Source organism: Monodon monoceros, unplaced genomic scaffold (assembly GCF_005190385.1).
Source record: "Monodon monoceros isolate NGI ecotype Baffin Bay Population unplaced genomic scaffold, NGI_Narwhal_1 Super_Scaffold_15, whole genome shotgun sequence".
NCBI lineage: Eukaryota > Metazoa > Chordata > Mammalia > Artiodactyla > Monodontidae > Monodon > Monodon monoceros.
Window position 1 is genome coordinate 21,595,783 of NW_021703771.1, and position 24,073 is coordinate 21,619,855.

Here is a 24,073-nt window from a genome sequence, read left to right on the forward strand (position 1 = left end):
CAATTAAATAAACAAATCTGGAGCTTAAACAGAAATCAAGAGTCTGAGTCAGGCTTACAGGAAATAACTCAAGTGTGGAAGAGACTTCAAGGGAGAGAGCAGAGCATGGTAAAAAATGAAGGTCCAGCATACTGAGCCTTTAGAAACTCTGAACTTCAATGGCTAGTAGAAGACGAAATGCTTGAGTGAGATGGAGAAGAAATGGCATGAAGCCACGCAAGAGAGTATTTTTAAGGAGGTGTGGACAGCGGTACAGACTACCACTAGATAATCCAGTAAGAAAAGGGCTGAAAAACGAACATGATTTTGCAAGGAAAAAGATCGCTGGTGACCTTTCAAAAAAGCAATTGATACAAATGGTATTTACTTAGACGAAGCCCCTTTTAAAACACAATCTTGGGCTTCCCTGGTGGCGCAGTGGTTGAGAGTCCGCCTTCCGATGCAGGGAACACGGGTTCGTGCCCTGGCCTGGGAAGATCCCACATGCCGCGGAGCGACTAGGCCCGTGAGCCATGGCTGCTGAGCCTGCGAGTCCGGAGCCTGTGCTCTGCAACCGGAGAGAGGCCACAACAGTGAGAGGCCCGCGTACCAAAAAAAAAAAAAAAAAAAAAAGAATAAAACACAATCTTATCTAGAAGTACAATATATAAAAGAAATAAATCAGGGCTGCCGTGAGATAAACAGAATGCTTACCTAGTAACCTATTCCTGCACATGGTCCCCTGAGGCAATTCACAGAAACCCAGAACTTTGGAAATTCATGTTTTGAAACCACTGGGCTAGATAATTAGAAGTATCTTTTCTGCTTCGATTTACTATAATTCTATAAGTGCAATTTAATCTACTTTTTTTAATTGAGGCTTTCATGGTAATTAATGACTGCTGTATTTTAGTAAATATCAGATACTAGTACATTTCTTTATAAACACAAAGAAATATCCTAAGCTTTAGTTTCCTGAATATACCATCCATTAGCTTTACTTGTTCTTTTTCTTATAAAAGTAATAAACTAAATGCAATTCTGGATGTGTTACAAGGTTATGTCTCGGAAAAATAGAACATTAAATCAAAAGGTAAATGAACTTTCTTCTAAGCTGGTGTTTGGGGTTTTGCCCTCAATAGAATCATCACTTTAATATAGTATCTTTATCACTGTTCCTCAATATTTTGCCAGGATTCAAAATACTTTCTTCTTCTTTTTTTTTTTTTTAGTAGTAGTAATATCTTCTACCTTCTACTCAGCTTCAGTTCCCTCACTATAATTACTATAGTGAAGCAGAATTAACTTCTTGCTAAGTTTTAAGTAACTAGCACCAAACAAACGTAGGCCCAGAAGTTTTTACAAAAGTAGATGCACCAAGAATCCTCTTCATTTTTTGCCCTTCATTTGCCTTTGGAATATGTCTGTGGTATTAGAGAGTGGGCTGCAGATTATAAGTCAAGCTTTGCCCATCCCTGACCAGGATCTTCTCTCCACTTTATGCAGCCTCACTCAGATCGCTAAGTTGGTCACTCAAAATAGTCCCTTTCTTCATTTATTTAAACTGTTGGCTCAAGGAAGCAAACAGATGCAAAACCACACATTGTGAGAATTTTGGGGGATTTTCTGATAAATGTTGTCAACTAAACATGTGCATTTATATCCACTTTGATTTGAAACCTCACTAAAATGGGAGTTACAGAAAAGAGAATCAATAGAAAAGGAAAAACAGGAGAGAAGACAACAGCAGAAAACAATGCGTCGAATTCTGGAAAGACAGAAAGTAGATGGAGAAATTAACAGAGCAGAGAGCAAAGAACACTGAATACTAAGTGCTTGCAGCAACCAATACAAAGGCAGAGGAATTCCTGCTGAGTTCCCCAGAACAGGCTACGTAACATACGAAAACAGATACTGAGAAGGTTGCAAGGGGGTGAAAGGGAGACCTGGTACTGGAAACAGACTGGGTAAAAGTCTTCACAAGGAGCATTTACACCTCCAGCTTCCCTCCTCCACCCTGGCAAGAGGCAGGAGATGTTTATTCTGTGGCAAAACTGAAGGACAGAAGCTCCAGTCCAGAAGATTCAAGAACCACAGAAGAGGAAAAGTGAACCTTGGAGAGTGAAGTGAAAAGTTTACCTACTGAAGAACACACCCTTGCCCCTTGATCTTCTCCATGCAGAGAATGCTAAAAGCCAGGCAAATGCCACCCAGCAAGACACTGGAGGGTTGGTCTGAAGAATTCCAGGGAAAAGAACTGTGGATTCTAACATTTGCATATCCTCCAAAGTAAAAATAAAGGGTGAAAACGTATTTTAACATGACAAAAAATACAGGTTATCTCTGATATACTGTTTTATTTTGTCATAAGGGTCTAACACTCACCCTGCCTGCACTTCATTATTAAAACTGAGTTCATCCAAGATTTTAGACTTCCCCAGAAGGAAAACTTAGAAATGCTGGCAAATTTTACATTTTAAAGTTCTTGGCCTGATTAAGAGTCCTAAACTTCTAATTCAGAACTTGCTTTAAAAAGAAAGCCTAAGAAAGGAAGGTAACTTAAAACCTTAGAAGGACCAAAATAGAAATGACACTGGGTATTAGGGTCTATGGCTATTAGTTGGAAATGTCATATCAAGCTAAATAACTGCAGCAGGCTGAAAAATGGCCCCCAAAGATATTCAGGAAACTTTATGCCAAATGGTACGCCACTTATACCATAAATAGACAATGGTATCGCTTACCCTAAGTAATAAGTAGCATTAAAAATTAGACATGATGGAAATGAACCAATGATACTAAACTCCAGTAGAGAACACTGCCCTTTGAACAGTGTAAAACTAAGTCCACACTCATTTTGTTAAAAAGGGAAAGATTAGCAAATCTTAGATATTCAAAACTAGAAATAAGTATAATTTATAAACTGAAAGAATGTATAAAAACTGGAATGGGACTAAATTCTCATTGTGTAATGCAATGTCATTTAATGCCCTGTCTCTGGACCACCTAAAATCATGTCTCCTCCCACCATTGGAAGCTACACCTGTCTGTAATCAACTCTCTTCTTACCTCCTTATACAAAAGACCTAGAGCGGGGCTTCCCTAGTGGCACAGTGGTTGAGAGTCCGCCTGCCGATGCAGGGGACATGGGTTCGTGCCCCGGTCTGGGAAGATCCCACGTGCCGCGGAGCAGCTGGGCCCATGAGCCATGGCCACCGGGCCTGAGCGTCCGGAGCCTGTGCCCCGCAACGGGAGAGGCCACAACAGTGAGAGGCCCGCGTACCGCAAAAAAAAAACAAAAAGCTTAAACTGGATTGGAGAACAGTAAAAGACCTGAAAAGAGCTCTACCTTATTCATTGAGAAGGCAAATTTAACATTGTAAAAACACTGATTTTCTCCAAATTAATCTAACTTCAAAGCGTTTCCAATTAAACTCCCAACAAGAATTTTTGGGTAACCTGACAAACTGATTGAAACTTTTATGTTAAACCAAATGTCCACAAATACTTAAGAAAATCAATTATGAAGTCATCGTAATAACAAGTGTGGTTACTAGAAGAGGGACAGACTGATAAACCAACTAACTACACTAGACATCACAATACTCACCTGTCAGGCCATTTCTCTTACATATACCAAAATATCATACATGCATGGGTCTGAACCACCATGAGTTTAACAGAGTGAAACACTGTAATTCCTGTTATAGTTAGATTTTATTTCTTTCAACCCAGGGAGATTAGACTTAGAAAATACTGGAACTCAAAGATCTAATGTCTATCTTCCTAAAATAGTATTTTCTACTATTTCTGTCCCCAGCCTCTAACTCTCCTCCATCTCCTCCTCCTGCGACCACAAAAGATTTTTCCCTCCATCTGTTTGGCAATGGGGGCTGGGAGGAAGACAGAAGCCAATCACATACCACGTTATACCTAAATTTGCATAATAGCAGAGTTTTACTATATACGTAAAGCACATATAATATAGCGTTTAATACATAATGTTCAAAAATATTACAGCCTCCTTCCCTTTTCTCCAGGTACCCAGTTTGATGTGTCTCTACATAACTTCACAACTAGCTTGCACCCAAATTTCTAAGGATAGAGTTAGTGAAGGCAAAATGAAGCTTGTGACAAGGTGTGGCACATGAAATACAACTCTTTCCTATAAGAGCAGTGGTTCTCCTACTTGAAAACGCATCAGAGTCACTGGGAAAGCCTGAGAAAGCACAAATTGCTGGACTCCATTCCCAGCAGTTTCTCATCAGTAGGTCTGTGGTGAGTGACATTTATAACAACTTTCTGGGTGGTGCTAATGCTACCTTGTCCACAGGCCACTTTTTTTTTTTTTTTGAAGATGATGTTGTGGGTAGGAGTTTATTAATTTATTTATTTATTTTTGCTGTGTTGGGTCTTCATTTCTGTGCGAGGGCTTTCTCTAGTTGTGGCAAGCGAGGGCCATTCTTCATTGCAGTGCACGGGCCTCTAATTATCGCGGCCTCTTTTGTTGCGGGGCACAGGCTCCAGACGCGCAGGCTCAGTAGTTGTGGCTCATGGGCCTAGTTGCCCCGCGGCATGTGGGATCCTCCCAGACCAGGGCTTGAACCCATGTCCCCTGCATTAGCAGGCAGATTCTCAACCACTGCGCCACCAGGGAAGCCCACAGGCCACATTTTTGAAAAGCGCTGCGCCACAGAGCCCAGGTTCTCAAGTGAAGGCAAATTTGCCCTTCAGGGGAAATGAGGCAGTGAACGTGTATATTTTTGGTTGTCACAAGCTAGAGGGGTGGGAGGGAGAAGTAATACTGGCACCTGGTAAGTACAGACCAAAGATGCTGTGAAACATCCTACCACGCACAGGACAGCTCCCCGCAGCAAAGGATTATGTGGCCAAAAACGTCAATGATGTGGAGGGAGGGAAACCTTACCATCAGTAAAACATAATTACTCCAAATATATGATCTGACCATTAAGTTGGTGAAAAGTTCTTCAGTGAGTTTCAGAAATCTGATATGGAATAAATATGCAAAGAATTGTGTTTTTCTTCAAATACTGATAACTCTAAATTTTACTCACCCATGGCAAAATGAAGTTTTAAAAATATTAATACTTAAAGATATACTGGGCTACAGAAAGAAATAAGCATTTATATAAGGTTATTGGTAGCTTTCTAGTAAAGAAACAAAACACTCATTGTGCAAGAGTAGTAAGAAAACTAATTATAAGACTAATAACTTCCTTGAAAAATAATGATCAGTCATATTTATTTCCTAAGCTAAGTGAAAAGCAAATAACTGTTCATTGTACTATTATATGTATTTAGTATAAAAGAAGTATTTTATTTTATAATGAAAATTTGTTTTAAGGAAAAGCAGTGATTATAGCAGTAATCAATCCTAAGTAAATATATTTAAGGAAAATGTACTTTATATATACATGCATGGGCATACACGGATACACATACACACTACACACACACATGCACACAGAGACAAATGTACTTACTCCAGTGGGCTGGAAAATGAGACCATCCATTTCATGGCTGACTTCTTTGGCAAAGTTTCCTTCAAGTAGCTATAAAATAAACACACATATTTTTAGAAACACAATAATCACTTTAAAAGTTTTTTAATTTTTTGTAAGCTTTATAAGAACTTCTTAATACATAAGCTTTAAAAATGGAAATACAAAATGGGGGAGAGGGGTGATCCAGAGGGATCTAGGTTAATATACTGTAAGATTATTTTTTAATATATGAAGCTTTCCATTCCATGGCAGGCTAGATATCTCGAACAACAGTTCTAACTACAATAACCAAAATGATGGATAAAATATTTTAAAAAATTTTTTTCTTCTTCAGTTTTATTAAGATATAATTGACATACAGCACTCATCTCATACAGATACAAAATAAAAATAAATATATTTTTTCCTTGTGATGAGAACTCAGGATTTACGCTCTTAACAACTTACATATATAACATGCAGCAGTGTTAATTATATTAGTCATGCTGTATATTACATCCCTAGTACTTATTTATCTTATGACGGTGGTCAAAGGTACAAACTTCCAGTTATAAAACATATTTTTAAATGCACTATGCTGAGCCAGCATAAAAGGAAGGAAGGCATAGGCCAAAACCGAAACAAAAGTAGAAACGTTGGGAAGTAATAAATAAAGGGAATAAAAATAAACATACACAAAAAAGGAGAGAGCAGAGAATCTTGCTTGGGGATAGATGGAGCCGGGATAAGATTCTCTGAGAATGGGTAAAAAGAAGCTAGCTCAAACATGGGGATCGCAGCCCCAAAATGCATTATCTGTGTTTTCCCCAAACCTTCAAGCAGAAAAATTTAACCTTTCTTTTTGTCCTACTTTTTGCCTCATTTTTTGTCTTTATTACATTTTTTTTCAAGCAAAAAAACTGCATTGCAAGGAATACACAGCATGAATTACAAATAACAAGCTTTTTCAATGCCATATCTACTGAAAAGCAGAGTTATAGGCCCAACGCTCTCTAATTAGTTCTGAACAAGTAGTTTTAAATGCTTCTCTTCCATGGATTTTTATATTATTCTGAAGAACTGAACATATGCATCACTGAGTGAGGACCTACACACTGATTTTCTGCATCTCAGGGAAGAGAGCAGAAGATACTTTCACAGAGCCAGGTAATAATGTCATGTGACCCAGAGTCTGGCCAACTACCAAAAAAACATTTAGGATGGTTCTGGGATTCAAATATGTTCCACCAAAATTTTGGATATGCTGTGTGTTATTCAATCACAATCTTTCATCACAATCACATCCTCTAAAAAACCACTACACTTAAAGGCAGGTTTGCATTCCAAAAGCAACAATCAAAATGTCCAGTATATTGCACATGCCACAAGATCTGTGATTCTCCTCCCAAACTGTGACTTCATCTTCTCTGCCATTTCATTCCTTGAAATCTGTAATTTCGCTAAACTGGGGGCAGTTCAGCAAAGAAAAGTAAGAGCAATCCTAGTTTCTAACTGCTTTAAGACCAATTTGAGTTTGAATAATCACACTTCCGTAAAGCTGTAATGCTCCTTAGTCAAATTCATGGGGACAGAAATTACAGAGTCTTGGGGAGGAGAGAACGAGGTGTTAGCGTTTGATGGGTACAGCGTCTCAGTTTGGAAAGATGAAAAAGATCTGGAAATATAAGATGGCAATGGTTACACAACAATGTGAATGTACTTAAAGCCACTGAAATGTATGCTTAAAAATGATTAAATGGTCAATTTCATGCTACACATATTTTACCACAATTCTGTTTCAACTGTAATGCTCTTGATATTTTCTTTTTTGTTGTGTTTTGTTCTTTCGTCTTATTATGACACTAAGAAAGTGGGGAGCTTGCAGACTGGGACTCTTAGAGCCATACTATCCAGAGTTTGGCCAAATAGGTAAAAATTTCAGACCAGATCTGAAATTGATCTCCAATTCATTCATAGGTTTAAATGACCTACCCATATAAGGAGGAAACTGCTGAAAAGTGCAATATGGATTAAAAGTACTGATTTCTTATAGTGAACTAATGATGGGTAAAGGGTCAAACAAGAAAAAAAATGTATAAATTTGATAATTCTTGTACTTCATCATGTAAGAAAAGGTAACCTACTAAATTTATAGCATAAAATCCTGCTGAGGAATGAAGCAATGAAAACAAAATGCCACAATTATCTTTTTAAAAACACTTCTCAAAGGTTAAACAATTTGTTCTTTTATAGTAGGTACATCATTTACGGCAACTAAACATAGCTTTTCCATTCTTAGACCATCTTTCTCCCATTCATATACTGGACCATCCCTGTAGATAAAGTATATATAAAGTTAACAGGATAAAGTATAGTGTTGGCAAGACTCTAGATAACATGATGTTACCTGCTGCAGAAATGAAAGTAACTTCCTTTTTTATTTTACTCTAACTTTTTAAGAATCAGAGAATTTAAGGGACTATGAAACTTCTTAGGTCAAAAGAATACTGCTTGTTTTCACTCGTTTTACTGCTTATTGATTACTCTAGACAATATTTCTTTCTTTACTTAATACATTTACAATATTACCTAGCATATATTAAAGACCTACTATAAAGTGTTGTTGTGCTTGGTTCTTAATATACGTACATCATTCAAAACACACAACTCCTCATGAGATGTATAATTTTTAATTTTATATTACTATTCACTTCACCAGAAAAGGAAACTGAGACCATCAGCAATTAAGTGACTAGCTTCAAGTCAGACAGCTAAAAAAGTAAAATCACTCAGAACAGATTTCAATCAGACTTTAATTAAAAATAAGAAAATAGGGGACTTCCCTGGTGGCACAGTGGTTAAGAATCTGCCTGCCAATGCAGGGGGCACGGGTTCCATCCCTGGTCTGGAAAGATCCCACATGCTGCAGAGCAACTAAGCCCGTGCACTGACGAACCTGCGTGCCACAACTACTGAAGCTCATGCGCCTAGAGCCCGTGCTCCGCAACAAGAGAAGCCACGGCAATGAGAAGCCTGCACACCGCAACGAAGAGTGGCCCCCGCCCGCCAAAACTAGAGAAAGCCTGCGTGCAGCAACGAAGACCCAACGCAGCCAGAAATAAATAAATAAAATAAATTTATTTGAAAAAAAAAAAGGAAATAACCAGAGAAAGTCTCTGACTCTCTGAAACAAATGCCCCAAAGACTTCTGAAACTTCCCACGTATATAGGTCCTCCAATCATCATTTAAAAATACAGACTTTAAATGTATTGTAGCATGTACTATATGAGTAAGATACATACAAAGGGAGGTAAAATTCTTAGGGTGGAGGGAAGTCTTTTTTCAGCGATAAAATCTAAAAATTTTCTTAATTTATGTAATAAATATATATAATTCATTTATTCATATTAGAAATCACATATATAAAATAATATGTTAAATTTAAAATATTGCTTTTTTCCAATCATAATTCCTGAAAGAAAATTTATCCAAACTTATTATGAGCATCTTCTGTATATCAGTGTCTTTATCGTTAGAGCCAATAAAGTCACTTAACACATTTCCATTATTTTCACTGCTATCTCTGAGTTATAGCATACTTCAAATTACACACGAGACCGTCACTACAGATGTTATCTTAAGCTACAAGTACCGTTTGAATAACATTAGCAAAGTTTTTCCCCCTCATCCATTCCTTAGGTCTGTATTCATAATCTTCAAAGTGTTCACCATCTCTAAGGTTATCCTTTTTTTTTCCTTTTCCTTTCTTTCTTTCCTTCCTCCCTGCCTTCCTTCCTTTCTTTCTTTCTTTATGGCTGTGTTGGGTCTTCTTTGCTGTGCACAGGCTTTCTCTAGTTGCGGCCACGGGGGGCCACTCTTCGTTGCGGTGCGTGGGTTTCTCATTGCGGTGGCTTCTCTTGTTGTGGAGCACGGGCTCTAGTCACACGGACTCAGTAGCTGTGGCTTGCGAGCTAGTGGCGCACGGGCTTTGTTGCTCCATGGCATGTGGGATCTTCCCGTACCAGGGATCGAACCCATGTACCCTGCACTGGCAGATGGATTCTTAACCACTGCGCCACCAGGGAAGCCCCTAAGGTTATCTTTTAAAAGCTTTTTATGGGGAAGTTCCACTTTTACTTACAGTGTAAAATATGTCTAACCTGACAATAAAATTTTTAAAAGCAGATAATCTATAAAATCATAGCTTTTGTTAAGGTTTAGAGTGTTGAGGTTTCCACAAAATCAGGTAAACTGAATCCCAGGCACTCCAAAGAAAAATGAGACACATGAACCCATTCACCTTTGGAAGAGCATAAGAGGAAAAAATGGCTGCCACAAAAGTGGGTACAAAGAAAAACTGAAAGTTTGATCAATTCTTAAAAACCAAGTGTGGGTTAGTATAACAGTATAGAATCCCTGGAAGCTCCAAACACAAGAGGACTCCAAACCTACTCACTAGCTCTATTCCCCAGGTTTCTATCAGGATTCACAGGAAAGATCAGGGGTAGGACAAGAAAGATGAGAAAGCCTCACCTTAGTTGCAAACAGACATAAAATCCTTTCCAGACCCTTCCTGATAAGAAGTAAAGGCCATCTGAGGATAAAGTCTCTGCAGCTACACACGGGTCCAGAAACAGCCTTGGTCCAAGGATATTATATTGATAAAAAGGAGAAAAACTTGCTCCTGCCAAAACATCCCACCTATGCAAGGCAAAATTCAGCTGCCAAGAGGGAGAGGTCAGCCCACTGAGGGGAAACCCATCCCTGAGACTCAGGTGCTCAGGGTCTGCTTAACAGCAAGGCTTGAGGAGGAAAATTAACAAAACCCCACAGTCTGCACAAATCAGGCACTGAGTGACAAGAAACAGTCGATTACATATGAGGGAGAATGCAAGAGCACAAAAATAGACCACTATGTGGTATAGGCAAGCAGAGCCCACTGAAAGCTATAAGTGAAGCAGGAACACTGGAGAAAACCCATTTTATACTCCAGTTCTCTCAATAAGCTCAAGTAACAGAAGTTATCTGCTTAAGGAATCTGAAGGCTTCGGAGCACAGAAGATAACTATATAGCAATACAAACCCATGTTAAATACAGATTATTCAACCACTAACCCCGCCTCCAGCAAATGAAGCTTATTAAACTTAAAGGAGAGGTTCACCCATTACTAAGCACAAAGACATCTACCTCAGTATATATTGTTCATACAGAAAAAAATGCCCAGCATCCAATCAAAAATTACCACACACACATACAAAGCAAGAAGAAAATGACCTACATTCAATAGATAAGGCAGTCAATAGAAAAAAACATAGGGATGGCCCATATTTTGGAAATATCAAAGATTTTAAAATAACTTTAACATTTTAAAGGAAAAGGTGGAAAACATGCATAAGCAAACGTGGAATTTCACCAAAAAGTTGAAAATAATAAAAAATAAGACAAATGGAAATGCAAGAAATAAAAACATAATATCAAAGAAAAAGAATGCTAATCAATGGGAATGACAATCAATGGGATTATCCACTGACTGGATAGAACAAAGGAAAGAATCACTGAACTTGAAGAAGAAAAGAGTGTAGCACTTTTTCCAACTGAAATACAAAAAGGCAAAAGGGGAGATGTTGGGGTGGCAGGGGTCGGGAGGAACAGAATGAGGAATCAAAGAGCAACGGTAAAGATGTCTTAAAAATACTGACAACACGTAGACAGAAAACCAGAAAGAATATGGAGGACTGTAACAACAATGAAACAACGTGACCTATTTGACATTTTATAGAACACTGTACCCAACAATAGGAGAAAATACTTTCCTTTTCCAAGTGCATACAACACATTTATAGGTCAAAGTCATACAAGGTATGACTGTGCTCCCGCAGCCTACAGTTTTAAAACATTCTGTCTGTACAGAAGTAAGCTGATTCGACATTTAACAGTTTAACTTCCTCTATTCAAATGTAATCTCTGTGAGGTTAAGTATCACACCTAATTGTTCCTGTATTTTTATTTTTTTATTTTTTTTTTTTTTTTGCGGTACATGGGCCTCTCACTGCTGTGCCACGGAGCACAGGCTCCGGACGCACAGGCCCAGCGGCCATGGCTCATGGGCCCAGCCGCTCTGCGGCACGTGGGATCCTCCCAGACCGGGTCACAAACCCGCGACCCCTGCATCAGCAGGTGGACCCTCAACCACTGCACCACCAGGGAAGCCCTGTTCCTGTATTTTAAGCACCTAAAAACATAGTCAAATATACTATCATTTAAAAAGTCAATAGATTAAGCAAATAAGCTCAAAGTGTCAGGTTAACCAGAAGCATAACTTAACTTTATTTCATCCATGTGGAACCAAATCCACTCATCCTAAAGATTAATGCACATTTATTAATAAAATAAGGCTATGAAATTAGCTACCAATTCATTATGTGTATGGTAACACAGTTTAAAACTGTTTGCCATTTTGCTGCAAAAAACTTAATCCCCCAGGGACTCCCACAGGTTTGATAATTTACTAGAAGGCCTTAGAACTCAGAAAAGCACTATATTTATTGCTTAATTTTGGTAAATACATACTGAGAATAACTTTAATGAAATTAAGTTGGTCTCTCCTAAAACCAGTAATAAATACAATTTTGCAAAGTTTAATCATTCTTTTTTAAAGGGAATACTACTTAGATCTCCAAAACCATTTATGTGACCAGACATTTTCTTTCCTTTTCAGGTTCACAGTATATAGAAGTAGACTTCAGTTAAATTTGTTTGTGGATGGGTAAAATTACATCCACAATAAAGAGTTCAAAAAAGATAATGATACTATTCCTTTAATGTCTTCAACGTATTTTCTTTTGGTTTATAATTCAACAAACATGGCAAATTACCGTTAAGATTTTAATTCAGAAATATACAGCTGTTATTATAACACCTGTAAACTAGAGCAAATATTTAATATTTAGAGTACTGTTCTTCCTTACCTTAAGTATCCCCCCAAAAGTATACTTTTATAAACTTTTAGAAGAAAAAGGGGGTAATACGAATTAGGGGTCTCCACCCCTGGGGACCAGGCCGCACAGCGGAGGTGAGCAGTGGGCAAGCTAGAAGCTTCATCTGCCGCTCCCCATCGCTCCCCGTCGTCCACATTACTGCCTGAGCCATCCCCCACCCCCTCCACCTCCCCACCCCGTGTCTGTGGAAAAACTGTCTTCCAGAAGCCGGTCCTTGGTGCCAAAAAGGTTGGGGACAACTGATATAAATCATCTTTTTTTTCTAAAATGACTTCTTAGCATTTCAAATGGACTACAGAAAAGAAAAGGATGTTAAGGGGAAGGTTTGAAGTAGGAAGAGTCCAGTACACTAACAGATACAGTAACAGAGAAGGCCAGGTAGGGCTCACGGATTAAAGAGCCCCAAGAAGAAAGAATAAAAAGAGCAACTTCTAAAAAGGGTGCTTAAAGAGCTCATGCAACTAATATACACATGCCTCCACATAATCCCCATCCCAATGGTAGACTCTCATAGCAATTTACAGCTACTTCCAAGACTTTACTTTCTGCTTTTGTATAAAGAGTCCTAATCCTCTGGTCATATCCACCAGCTACTCTAACTTTAACCCTAATTTTTCAATGCCATCTATCAAACTCACAACAAGGACTTTAGCACTTGGGTCATGGTCTTCTTCTTCATGTGTGCTGCCATCCTGCAGGTCCACTTGTATGTGGATATTTTTCAATAAATATGTACTACAGTACTATACGACCCGTGGGTGGTTGAATCCAAGGATGTAGAACAGAGGACCAACTATAAAGTTATACTGGAATTTTTGACTCCACAGAGAGTCAGGGCCCCTAACCCCTGTGAAATTCAAGGGTCAACCATATTCTACACTGGTCTTCTATAGTAAGAGTACACTATTGCTTCCCAGAAAACACTGGCTACACAACATTGCTCTGATTATGACCATTGTTCTTAAATGTTTCTTCTGCACATCATACTTATGATAGCCACATTCCATGTGTTCATATAAACTTCATTTAAATATCCCACTAACCTCCACACATGTTCAACAAAGTAAGCAAGACTGATGGCACACACTGGTGGAAAACAAAGTAAAAAACAAATAGATGCTCTGATCTCAGCCTAATCTATTCAAACACCTGGTTTATTTGAACCAATTTTATGAGCTAGCATGGAGAAAATATGGAGTCCCTCTCTCTATCAGGAAAGATATACTTGCCTTTTTCACAGCCCATATTTTTTCACATCTCTGAAAACAAGACATATCTTACAATTGATGATATAGCATATTTTAATTGGCAGAGGTCTCTCAAATCCAGTGGTACATAAAATAAGGGAATGGTCTTATAATTAATAGCATCTTATTTGGTAAAACAAGGTACAGAAAACATGGTTCTGGGTGAACAAGAGAGTCCTCTGATAACCTTATGAAACTTCATTACTTAATGCTGCAGAACAAGATATAGCCAGTCCCCAACTTATGATGGTTCTACTTACTTTTCAACTTTATGATGGTCTGAAAGCGATACACATTCACTAGAAACTGTACTTCGAATTTTGAATTCTGAGCTTTTCCCCTTTTCCCAGGTTAGCAAAATACAGTACAATACTCTCTGGTGATGCTGGCAATGGCAGCTAGCCACAGCTCTCAGTCAGCCAAGTCATCATGAGGGTAAACAACTTATACACCTAGAACTCTTATGTACCCACACAACCATTCTGTTTTTCACTTTTGAAACAGTACTCTCAATAAATTACATAAGCTATTCAACACTTTATTTAAAAATAGGCTTTGTGTTGTATGATTCTGTCCAATTGCAAGCTAATGTAAATGTTCTGAGCACATTTAACGTTGGCTAAGCTAAGCTGCTATGATGCCGTAACCCTGTCACAAGTCAAGGAAGATTATCCATGCACCAGAATCACACCTGTGATTTACAATTTGTTCTCATGTATTTGTCTTCAGAATCTTAAGCCTTATTAGCAAGAATGCTGGAACTGAGGAGTTTAAGGCTTCTCTAAAGTGACTTCTGAAAGTATTTGTAAAACCACACCCAATTAATTAGATTTACAGGATTAGGCCACATATTAGGATTAATCTGTGACCCTACAATCCAATCAAGTTCTTTAGTGCTTCACTTGCACCCTGTGAGGTCATCATCACAGACTAAATTTCTATGACTAAACATTATACAATATATATTCAAATATATTTACTACTGCCATAAGTAGTAAAGCACATAAAATAAGGAGCCCCAAGTCCATTTTCCTAGAAATTTTGTAATTATTTTAAAATTTTATTGCAATCCTTCAACAATGACACATTTTTTTAATATTTTACTTTTGGTAAGACTGGCTCTATTTGGGGTATAAAAATGACTAGATGTGTGTTCGATAACCAAGAAACACAATCTAACTAAAAAATGTATGTCCCTGGTTTTCCTAATCCACTCAAAAGATTACATTTTCACAACCATGTCTCCAAGTCCATTCTAATTTATAATCATCTTTTCAGTTCTTGAGGGAGAACTGAAACACAAATTGCAGGTTTCAAGAAAGTCTGAAATTGTTAATTATCTACTCTTCAAGCAATGTGATGAGGGCAGTGAATTTTTTTTCTTTAGAAAAAAAAGATGTACTACTATAAAAGTTACTTGTGCTGGAACTAAGTACCCTCCATCATTTCAACAATGATCAATAGAAGGCTCACTTAATTTTCTATGCAACTAGAAAGGGCAAAGGCTATTATTTAACTTCAATCTTTCATTTTAAAATTCTAATAAAACTACTAGGTCAGACATTAATACCAAAATACTGGCTCACATTGGTAAGAGTTATACACTTAAAAAAAAAAAGTGTTCAGCTGAAATTGAAGACACTTGTATGATAAGTCAACCCTGTGCCTTTGTTAACCTGTAGTAAATTCACAACCACAGTTGGTTAGAATAATTTATCAGATTTTTTTAGAAAAGGAACTGCCTCCTAATCACTTTAGAGGCCAATAATTATTTTTTCTTCTGAATCTACCAATACCTATCTCCTGGATGTTAATTGTAAAAAAATTTTTTAAGCTCTTATACTGAGCAAACATATAGAAATTTCCCCACATAACAATTATGAGTCCATAGAAATGTTTAAAATATATTTGGCACCAGATATAATGATTTCTGCATGCTTCAGTGAACAAGATTTACTACCCCAAAAGAAGTTTCCTGGGACAATAAATCTTGAGGCTCACTATACCAAAGAAACTAAGAATTCTCTTTATTATGCATTACGGTGATTTTCTTAAATTCTCCTCTGAAATGGTAAATGAATGAGATTGAAAGGATCCATCAGGCCATATTCAATTTCAATGATAAATGACATATTAATAGACTAGATAATACAAAAATAAACACCAGAAATATGAGAATATATAAAGTTAGCCTCATTTCATCTTGTGTCTGCCTTTAAACCAAAATAGTTTCACCATTATATTTGTAATTACATAAAAAAATTAGGCATAATCATTGAGAACCTCTATGTGTGAAGAACAGTTCTGCACATTTAGGCAAGGTTTTTTTCTTCTCTTCAACCACAGTTATACTAACATACTCTCAAAGCTACTTTTTCTTTTACTGTGATACAAACAATAAAACACTGATAAAGTCATATAACATTTATATATATAAATAACACACTTTACGGCTAGATTTTCTTTATGAACTACTAGTGTTAGACATACAAGAACTATAAATTTATATTTAAGGATAAACTAAGAAAAGAAAGAAAAGGCAATACCTAGAAAGTAAATCTGAATGCCAGATGAAATACATACATACATAAAACCTAAACTTCCTACCTAGCAAAGTATGCAAGAAAATAATAGATGAATATTTATAAAATCCTTATTAAACTAGATGAGTACATGCCCTTGAAATTAAATGTAGTAAAAAAAAAAAAAAGCTTTTGTAATTCTCTGCTTAATCCTCTCAACAGTTATTAGAGAGGAGATCTTCACATTCATTACTCTTTCATCCTACATAGCAAATATTTTACTTTCAAAACAGTAATAAATAAATCATTGTAAAAATATTTTCCACAGAATTTTAATAAAGCAGTCAAACTGGACACGAGAAAGTAAAACGACTCCAAGCAGAGAAAAGCAATAAATTCATTGCTAGAAACTTTTAAGAGATTATTAGGTCTTTTCTTTTTCCTTTCCTTTTCCTTTTTTTTTCTTTTTAATTTGAGTGTGTGAGATGAAAGAGGAGGATGGAGTCTTGCTTATTTTTTTTTTATTCAAGCATAATTTCCTAAAACCATTCAAGATTGACTCCTTGCACGGTATTCCACTACATCCTAACTACATACAACCCTGCAGGGGACATAACTAACTACCCCTAAGGGAAAGGTGTGGAGAAGTGGAGAGAGGCAGGCAAGCAGGAAATGAAGAAAGACAACTTAGTAGAAATAACTTAGCAGAAACAGAACTTTTCAAATGGGAAATAATTCCAGTTCAGGCTTAGTCACATTAAAGAAAAAATGTGGACTTTACCAAACAAGACAGCTATGCATGTGTGGTGGCTAGAGGCAGATGAGAAGTCTCTGTACCTTCCTTTCAATGTTGTTGTGAACCTAAAACTGCTCCAAAAATAAAGTTTTTTCAAAAAATAAATTAATAATAATATATTAAGATTAAGTAGGGCTAATCCCAGGAACAAAAGAAAGCTTCAGTGTTAGGATATATTTCCATTTAATACATAAAATAAACAAATCTAAGCAGAAGAAAAAAAACCAGTATTCTATCTATAGTAGATAAAAAGCAATTGGACAACACTGAATACCTTTCTTGATTAAAAGTAAAATGACTCAGTAAAATAGAACCAAACATTCACTTGCTCAATCTGATAAAATAGATTTCAGACTCAAAGACAGCAGACAATACTTTAAAGAAACACTAGAAGCATTCCCACACAAATCAAGAACAAGACAAGGATCCCTATAACTATTACTACAATTTAAAATTGTACTTGTGTGTACTGAATTAGACACGAAAAAAGTTAATGTATAAAAGAACTAAAGCGATAGCTTCAAGATGGCGGAAGAGTAAGACGTGGAGATCACCCTCCTCCCCACAAATACATCAGAAATACAGCTACATGTGGAAAAACTCCTACAGAACACCTACTGAACGCTGGCAGAAGACCTCAGACCTCCCAAAAGGCAAGAAAATACCCACATACCTAGGTAGGGCGAAAGAAAACAGAAAAAACGGAGACAAAGAATGGGGACGGGACCTGCACCTCGGGGAGGGAGCTGTGAAGGAGGAAAAGTTTCCACACACTAGGAAGCTCCTTCACTGGCAGAGACGGGGGGTGGGCAGGGGGGAAATCTTCGGAGCCACAGAGGAGAGAGCAGCAACAGGGGGTGAGGCGGGCAAATCAGAGAGATTCCCACACAGAGGATCGGTGCCGACCAGCACTCACCAGCCCGAGAGGCTTGTCTGCTCACCCGCTGGGACAGGTAGGGGCTGGGAGCTGAGGCTCAGGATTCAGAGGCTCAGGATTCAGAGGTTGGATCCCAGGGAGAGGACTGGGGTTGGCGGCGTGAACACAGCCTGAAGGGGACTAGTGAGCCCCAGCTAGTCGGGAGGGAGTCTGAGAAAAAGTCTGGACCTACCTAAGAGGCAAGAGACCATTGTTTTGGGGTGTGTGAGGAGAGGGGATTCAGAGCACCGCCTAAATGAGCTCCAGAGACGGGCGCGAGCCACGGCTATCAGTGTGGACACCAGCAACAGGCATGAAACACTAAGGCTGCTGCTGCAGCCACCAAGAAGCCTGTGTGCAAGCACAGGTTACTATCCACACCTCCCCTCCCGGGAACCTGTGCAGCCCACCACTGCCAGGGTCCCGAGATCCAGGGACAACTTCCCCAGGAAAACACATGGCGTGCCTCAGGCTGTTGTTGGTACATCACACTGGCCTCTGCTGCCACAGGCTCGCCCTGCATTCCATGCCCCTCCCTCCCCACCCCCCACCCCCCCACCCCCCGCCGCCACACCGGCCTGAGTAAGCCAGAGCCCCTGAAGCAGCCGCTGCTTTAAGCTGGTCCTGTATGGGTGGGGAACAGACGTCCTCAGGTGACCTACATGCAGAGGCGGGGCCAAAGCCGAAGCTGAACCCCAGGAGCTGTGCGAACAAAGAAGAGAAAGGGAAATCTCTCCATGCAGCCTCAGGAGCAGCGGATTAAATCTCCACAATGAAATTGAGGTACCCTGCATCTGTGGAATACCTGCATCTGTGGAATACCTGAATAGACAATCATCCCAAAATTGAGGCAATAGACTTTGGGATCAACTGTAGACTTCGGGTTCAGTTTCTGCATCTAATTTGTTTCTGGTTTTATGTTTATCTTAGTTTAGTATTTACAGCTTATTATCAATGGTAGATTTGTTTATTGATTTGGTTTCTCTCTTCCTTTTTTTTTAATATATATATTTTTTTCCTTTTTCTCCTTTTGTGAGTGTGTATGTGTATGCTTCTTTGTGTGATTTTGTCTGTATAGCTTTGCTTTTACCATGTGTCCTAGGGTTTTCTGTCTGTCTTTTTTTTTTTTAAGTATAGCTTTTAGCACTTGTTATCATTGGTGGATGTTTTTTGGTTTCGTTGCTCTCTTTCTTGCTTTTTTTTACTTTTTTATTTGTTTATTTTTAATAATATTTTTATTTTAATAACTATTTTATTTCATTTTTCATTCTTTTTTTTTTTCTTCTGAGCTGGGTGGCTGTAAGAGTCTTGGTGCTTCAGCTGGGTGTCAGGCCTGAGCCTCTGCTGTGGGAGAGCCATGTTCAGGACAGTGATCCACCAGAGACCTCCCAGCCCCATGTAATATCAAACAGCGAAAGCTCTCCCAGAGATCTCCATCTCAACGCTAAGACCCACCTCCACTCAATGACCAGCAAGCTACAGTGCTGGACACTCTATGCAAAACAACTGACAAGACAGGAACACAACCCCACCCATTAGCAGAAAGGTTGCCTAAAATCATAATAAGTTCACAGACACCCCAAAACACACCACCAGACGTGGACCTGCCCACCAGAAAGACAAGATCCAGCCTCATCCACCAGAACACAGGCACCAGTCCCCTCCGCCTACACAACCCACTGAACCAACCTTACCCACTGGGGGCAGACACCAAAACCAAAGGGAACTACAAACCTGCAGCCTGAGAAAAGGAGACCCCAAACGCAGTAAGTTAAGCAAAAGGAGAAGACAGAGAAATACACAGCAGATGAAGGAGCAAGGTAAAAACCCACCAGACCAAACAAATGAAGAGGAAATAGGCAGTCTACGTGAAAAAGAATTCAGAGTAATGACAGTAAAGATGATCCAAAATCTTGGAAATAGAATGGAGAAAATATAAGAAACGTTTAATAAGGACCTAGAAGAAACAAACAATGATGACCAACACAATAAATGAAATTAAAATTTCTCTACAAGGAAACAATAGCAGAATAACTGAAGAATAAGAATGGATACGTGACTTGGAAGATAAAATAGTGGAAATAACTAGTGCAGAGCAGAATAAAGAAAAAAGAGTAAAAAAAATTGAGGACAGTCTCAGAGACCTCTGGGAAAACATTAAACGCACCAACATTTGAATTATAGGGGTCCCAGAAGAAGAGGAGAAAAAGAAAGGGACTGAGAAAATATTTGAAGAGATTATACTTGAAAACTTCCCTAATATGAGAAAGGAAATAGTCAATCAAGTCCAGGAAGCACACAGAGTGCCAGACAGGATAAATCCAAGGAGAAACATGCCAAGACACATATTAATCAAACTATCAAAAAAAGAAAAAATATTAAAAGCAGAAAGGGAAAAACAACAAGTAACATACAAGGGAATCCCCATAAGGTTAACAGCTGATCTTTTAGCAGAAACTCTGCAAGCCAGAAGGGAGTGGCAGGACAAATTTTAAGTGATGAGAAAGAAAAACCTACAACCAAGATCACTCTACCCGGCAAGATCTCATTCAGATTCGACGGAGAAATTAAAACCTTTAGAGACAAGAAAAAGTTAAGAGAATTCCACACCACCAAACTAGCTTTACAACAAATGCTAAAGGAACTTCTCTAGGCAGGAAACATAAGACGAGGAAAAGACCTACAATAACAAACCCAAACCAATTAAGAAACTGGTAATAGGAACACACATATCAATAACTGCCTTAAATGTAAATGGATTAAATGCTCCAACCAAAAGACATAGACTGGCTGAATGGATACATAAACAAGACCCATATATATGCTGTCTACAAGACACCCACTTCAGACCTAGGGAAACATAAAGACTGAAAGTGAGGGAATGGAAAAAGATATTCCACGCAAATGGAAATCAAAAGAAAGCTGGAGTAGCAATTCTCATATCAGACATAATAGACTTTAAAATAAAGACGATTACAAGAGACAAAGAAGGACACTACAAAATGATCAAGGGATCAATCCAAGAAGAAGATACAACAATTGTAAATATTTATGCACCCAACATAGAAGCACCTCAATAATTAAGGCAAATGCTAACAGCCGTAAGAGAAGAAATACACAGTAACACAATCATAGTAGGGGACTTTAACACCTCGCTTTCACCAATGGACAGATCAACCAAAATGAAAATAAATAAGGAAACACAAGCTTTAAATGATACATTAAACAAGATGGACGTAACTGATACTTATAGGACATTCCATCCAAAAACAACAGAATACACTTTCTTCTCAAGTGCTCATGGAACATTCTCCAGGGTAGATCATAGCTTGGGTCACAAATTAAGCCTTGGTAAATTTTAAAAAACTGAAATCATATCAAGTATCTTTTCCGACCACAACGCTATGAAACTAGGTATCAATTACAGGAAAAAATGTGTATAAACTACAAACACATGAAGGCTAAACAATACACTACTAAATAATCAAGAGATCACTGAAGAAATCAAAGAGGAAATCGAAAAATACCTAGGAACAAATGACAATGAAAACACAACAACCCAAAACCTATGGGATACAGCAAAAGCAGTTCTAAGACAGAAGTTTATAGCAATATAATCCTACCTCAAGAAACAAGAAACATCTCAAGTAAACAACCTAATCTTACACCTAAAGCAATTAAAGAAAGAACAAAAAAACCCACAAAGTTAGCAGAAGAAAAGAAATCATAAAGATCAGATCAGAAATAAATGTAAAAGAAATGAAGGAAACAATAGCTAAGATCAATAAAACTAAAAGCTGGTTCTTTGAGAAGATAAACAAAATTGATAAACCACTAGCCAGACTCATCAAGAAAAAAAGGGAGAAGACTCAAATCAATAGAATTAGAAATGAAAACGGAGAAGTAACAACTGACACTGCAGAAATACAAAGGATCATGAGAGATTACTACAAGCAACTCTATGCCAATAAAATGCACAACCTGGAAGAAATGTACAAATTCTTAGACAGCTATAACCTTCCAAGACTGAACCAGGAAGAAACAGAAAATATAAACAAGACCAATCACAAGCACTGAAATTGAAACTGTGATTAAAAATCTTCCAACAAACAAAAGTCCAGGACCAGATGGCTTCACAGGTGAATTCTATCAAACATTTAAAGAAGAGCTAACACCCATCCTTCTAAAACTCTTCCAAAACATTGTAGAGGAAGGAACACTCCCAAACTCATTCTACAAGGCCACCATCACCCTGACACCAAAGCCAGACAAAGATACTACAAAAAAAAAGAAAATTACAGACTACTATCACTGATAAATATAGATGGACAACTCCTCAACAAAATACTAGCAAAGAGAATCCAACACCACATTAAAAGGATCATACACCATGATCAAGTGGGTTTTATCCCAGGAATGCAAGGATTCTTCAACATACACAAATCAATCAATGTGATAAACCATATTAACAAATTGAAGGAGAAAAACCACATGAGCATCTCAATAGATGCAGCAAAAGCTTTTGACAAAATTCAACACCCACTTATGATAAAAACTCTCCAGAAAGCGGGCATAGAGGGCACCTACCTCAACATAATAAAGGCCACATACGACAAACCCACAGCAAACATCATTCTCAATGGTGAAAAACTGAAAGCATGTCCTGTAAGATCAGGAACAAGACAACGATGTCCACTCTCACCACTATCATTCAACATAGTTTTGCAAGTCCTAGCCACGGCAATCAGAGAAGAAAAAGAAATAAAAGGAATACAAATTGGAAAAGAAGAAGTAAAACTGTCACTATTTGCAGATGACATGATATTATACATAGATAATCCTAAAGGTGCCACCAGAAAACTACTAGAGCTAATCGATGAATTTGGTAAAGTAGCAGGATACAAAATTAATGCACAGAAATCTCTTGCATTCCTATACACTAATAATGAAAAATCTGAAAGAGAAATTAAGGAAACACTCCCATTTACCACTGCAACAGAAAGTATAAAATACCTAGGAATAAACCTACCTAAGGAAACGAAAGACCTGTATGCAGAAAACTATAAGTCACTGATGAAAGAAATTAAACAGGATACAAACAGATGGAGAGATATACCATGTTCTTGGATTGCAAGAATCAACATTGTGAAAATGACTATACGACCCAAAGCAATCTACAGATTCCATGCAATCCCTATCAAACTACCAATGGCATTTTTCCCAGAACTAGAACAAAAAATTTCACAATTTGTATGGAAAAACAAAAGACCCCAAATAGCCAAAGCAATCTTGAGAAAGAAAAACGGACCTGGAGGAATCAGGTTCCCTGACTTCAGACTATACTACAAAGCTACAGTAATCAAGACAGTATGATACTGGCACAAAAACAGAAATATAGATCAATGGAACAAGATAGAAAGCCCAGAGATGAACCCACACACATATGGTCACCTTATCTTTGATAAAGGAGGAAAGAATATACAATGGAGAAAAGACAGCCTCTTCAATAAGTGGTGCTGGGAAAACTGGACAGCTACATGTAAAAGAATGAAATTAGAACATTCCATAACACCATACACAAAAATAAACACAAAATGGATTAAAGGCCTAAATGTAAGGTCAGACACTATAAAACTCTTAAAGGACAACACAGGCAGAACACTCTATGACATACATCCCAGCAAGATCCTTTTTGACCCACCTCCTAGAGAAATGGAGATAAAAACAAAAGTAAACAAATGGGAACTAATGAAACTTAAAAGTTTTTGCACGGCAAAGGAAACCATAAACAAGACGGAAAGACAACCCTTAGAATGGGAGAAAATATTTGCAAACGAAGCAACTGACAAAGGATTAATCTCCAAAATATACAGGTAGCTCACGCAGCTCAATATCAAAAAAACAAACAACCCAATCCGAAAATGGGCAGAAGATCTAAACAGACATTTCTTCAAAGAAGATATACAGATTGCCAACAAACACATGAAACACATTAGCTCAACATCACTAATCATTAGAGAAATGCAAATCAAACCTACAATGAGGTATCACCTCACACCAGTCAGAATGGCCATCATTAAAAAATGTACAAGCAATAAATGCTGGAGAG

General features: G+C 37.9%; 1 protein-coding gene across 1 annotated transcript in view; it reads right to left on the bottom strand.

Moving 5' to 3' along the window:
* Positions 1–24,073, bottom strand: part of RNGTT (RNA guanylyltransferase and 5'-phosphatase) — a 221,505-nt gene that overhangs the window by 107,581 nt on the left and 89,851 nt on the right. Inside the window, exon 12 of the mRNA XM_029223623.1 lies at positions 5,484–5,552. Within this exon, the coding sequence (XP_029079456.1) occupies positions 5,484–5,552 (69 nt within the window). The remainder of the gene's footprint in view (positions 1–5,483; positions 5,553–24,073) is intronic.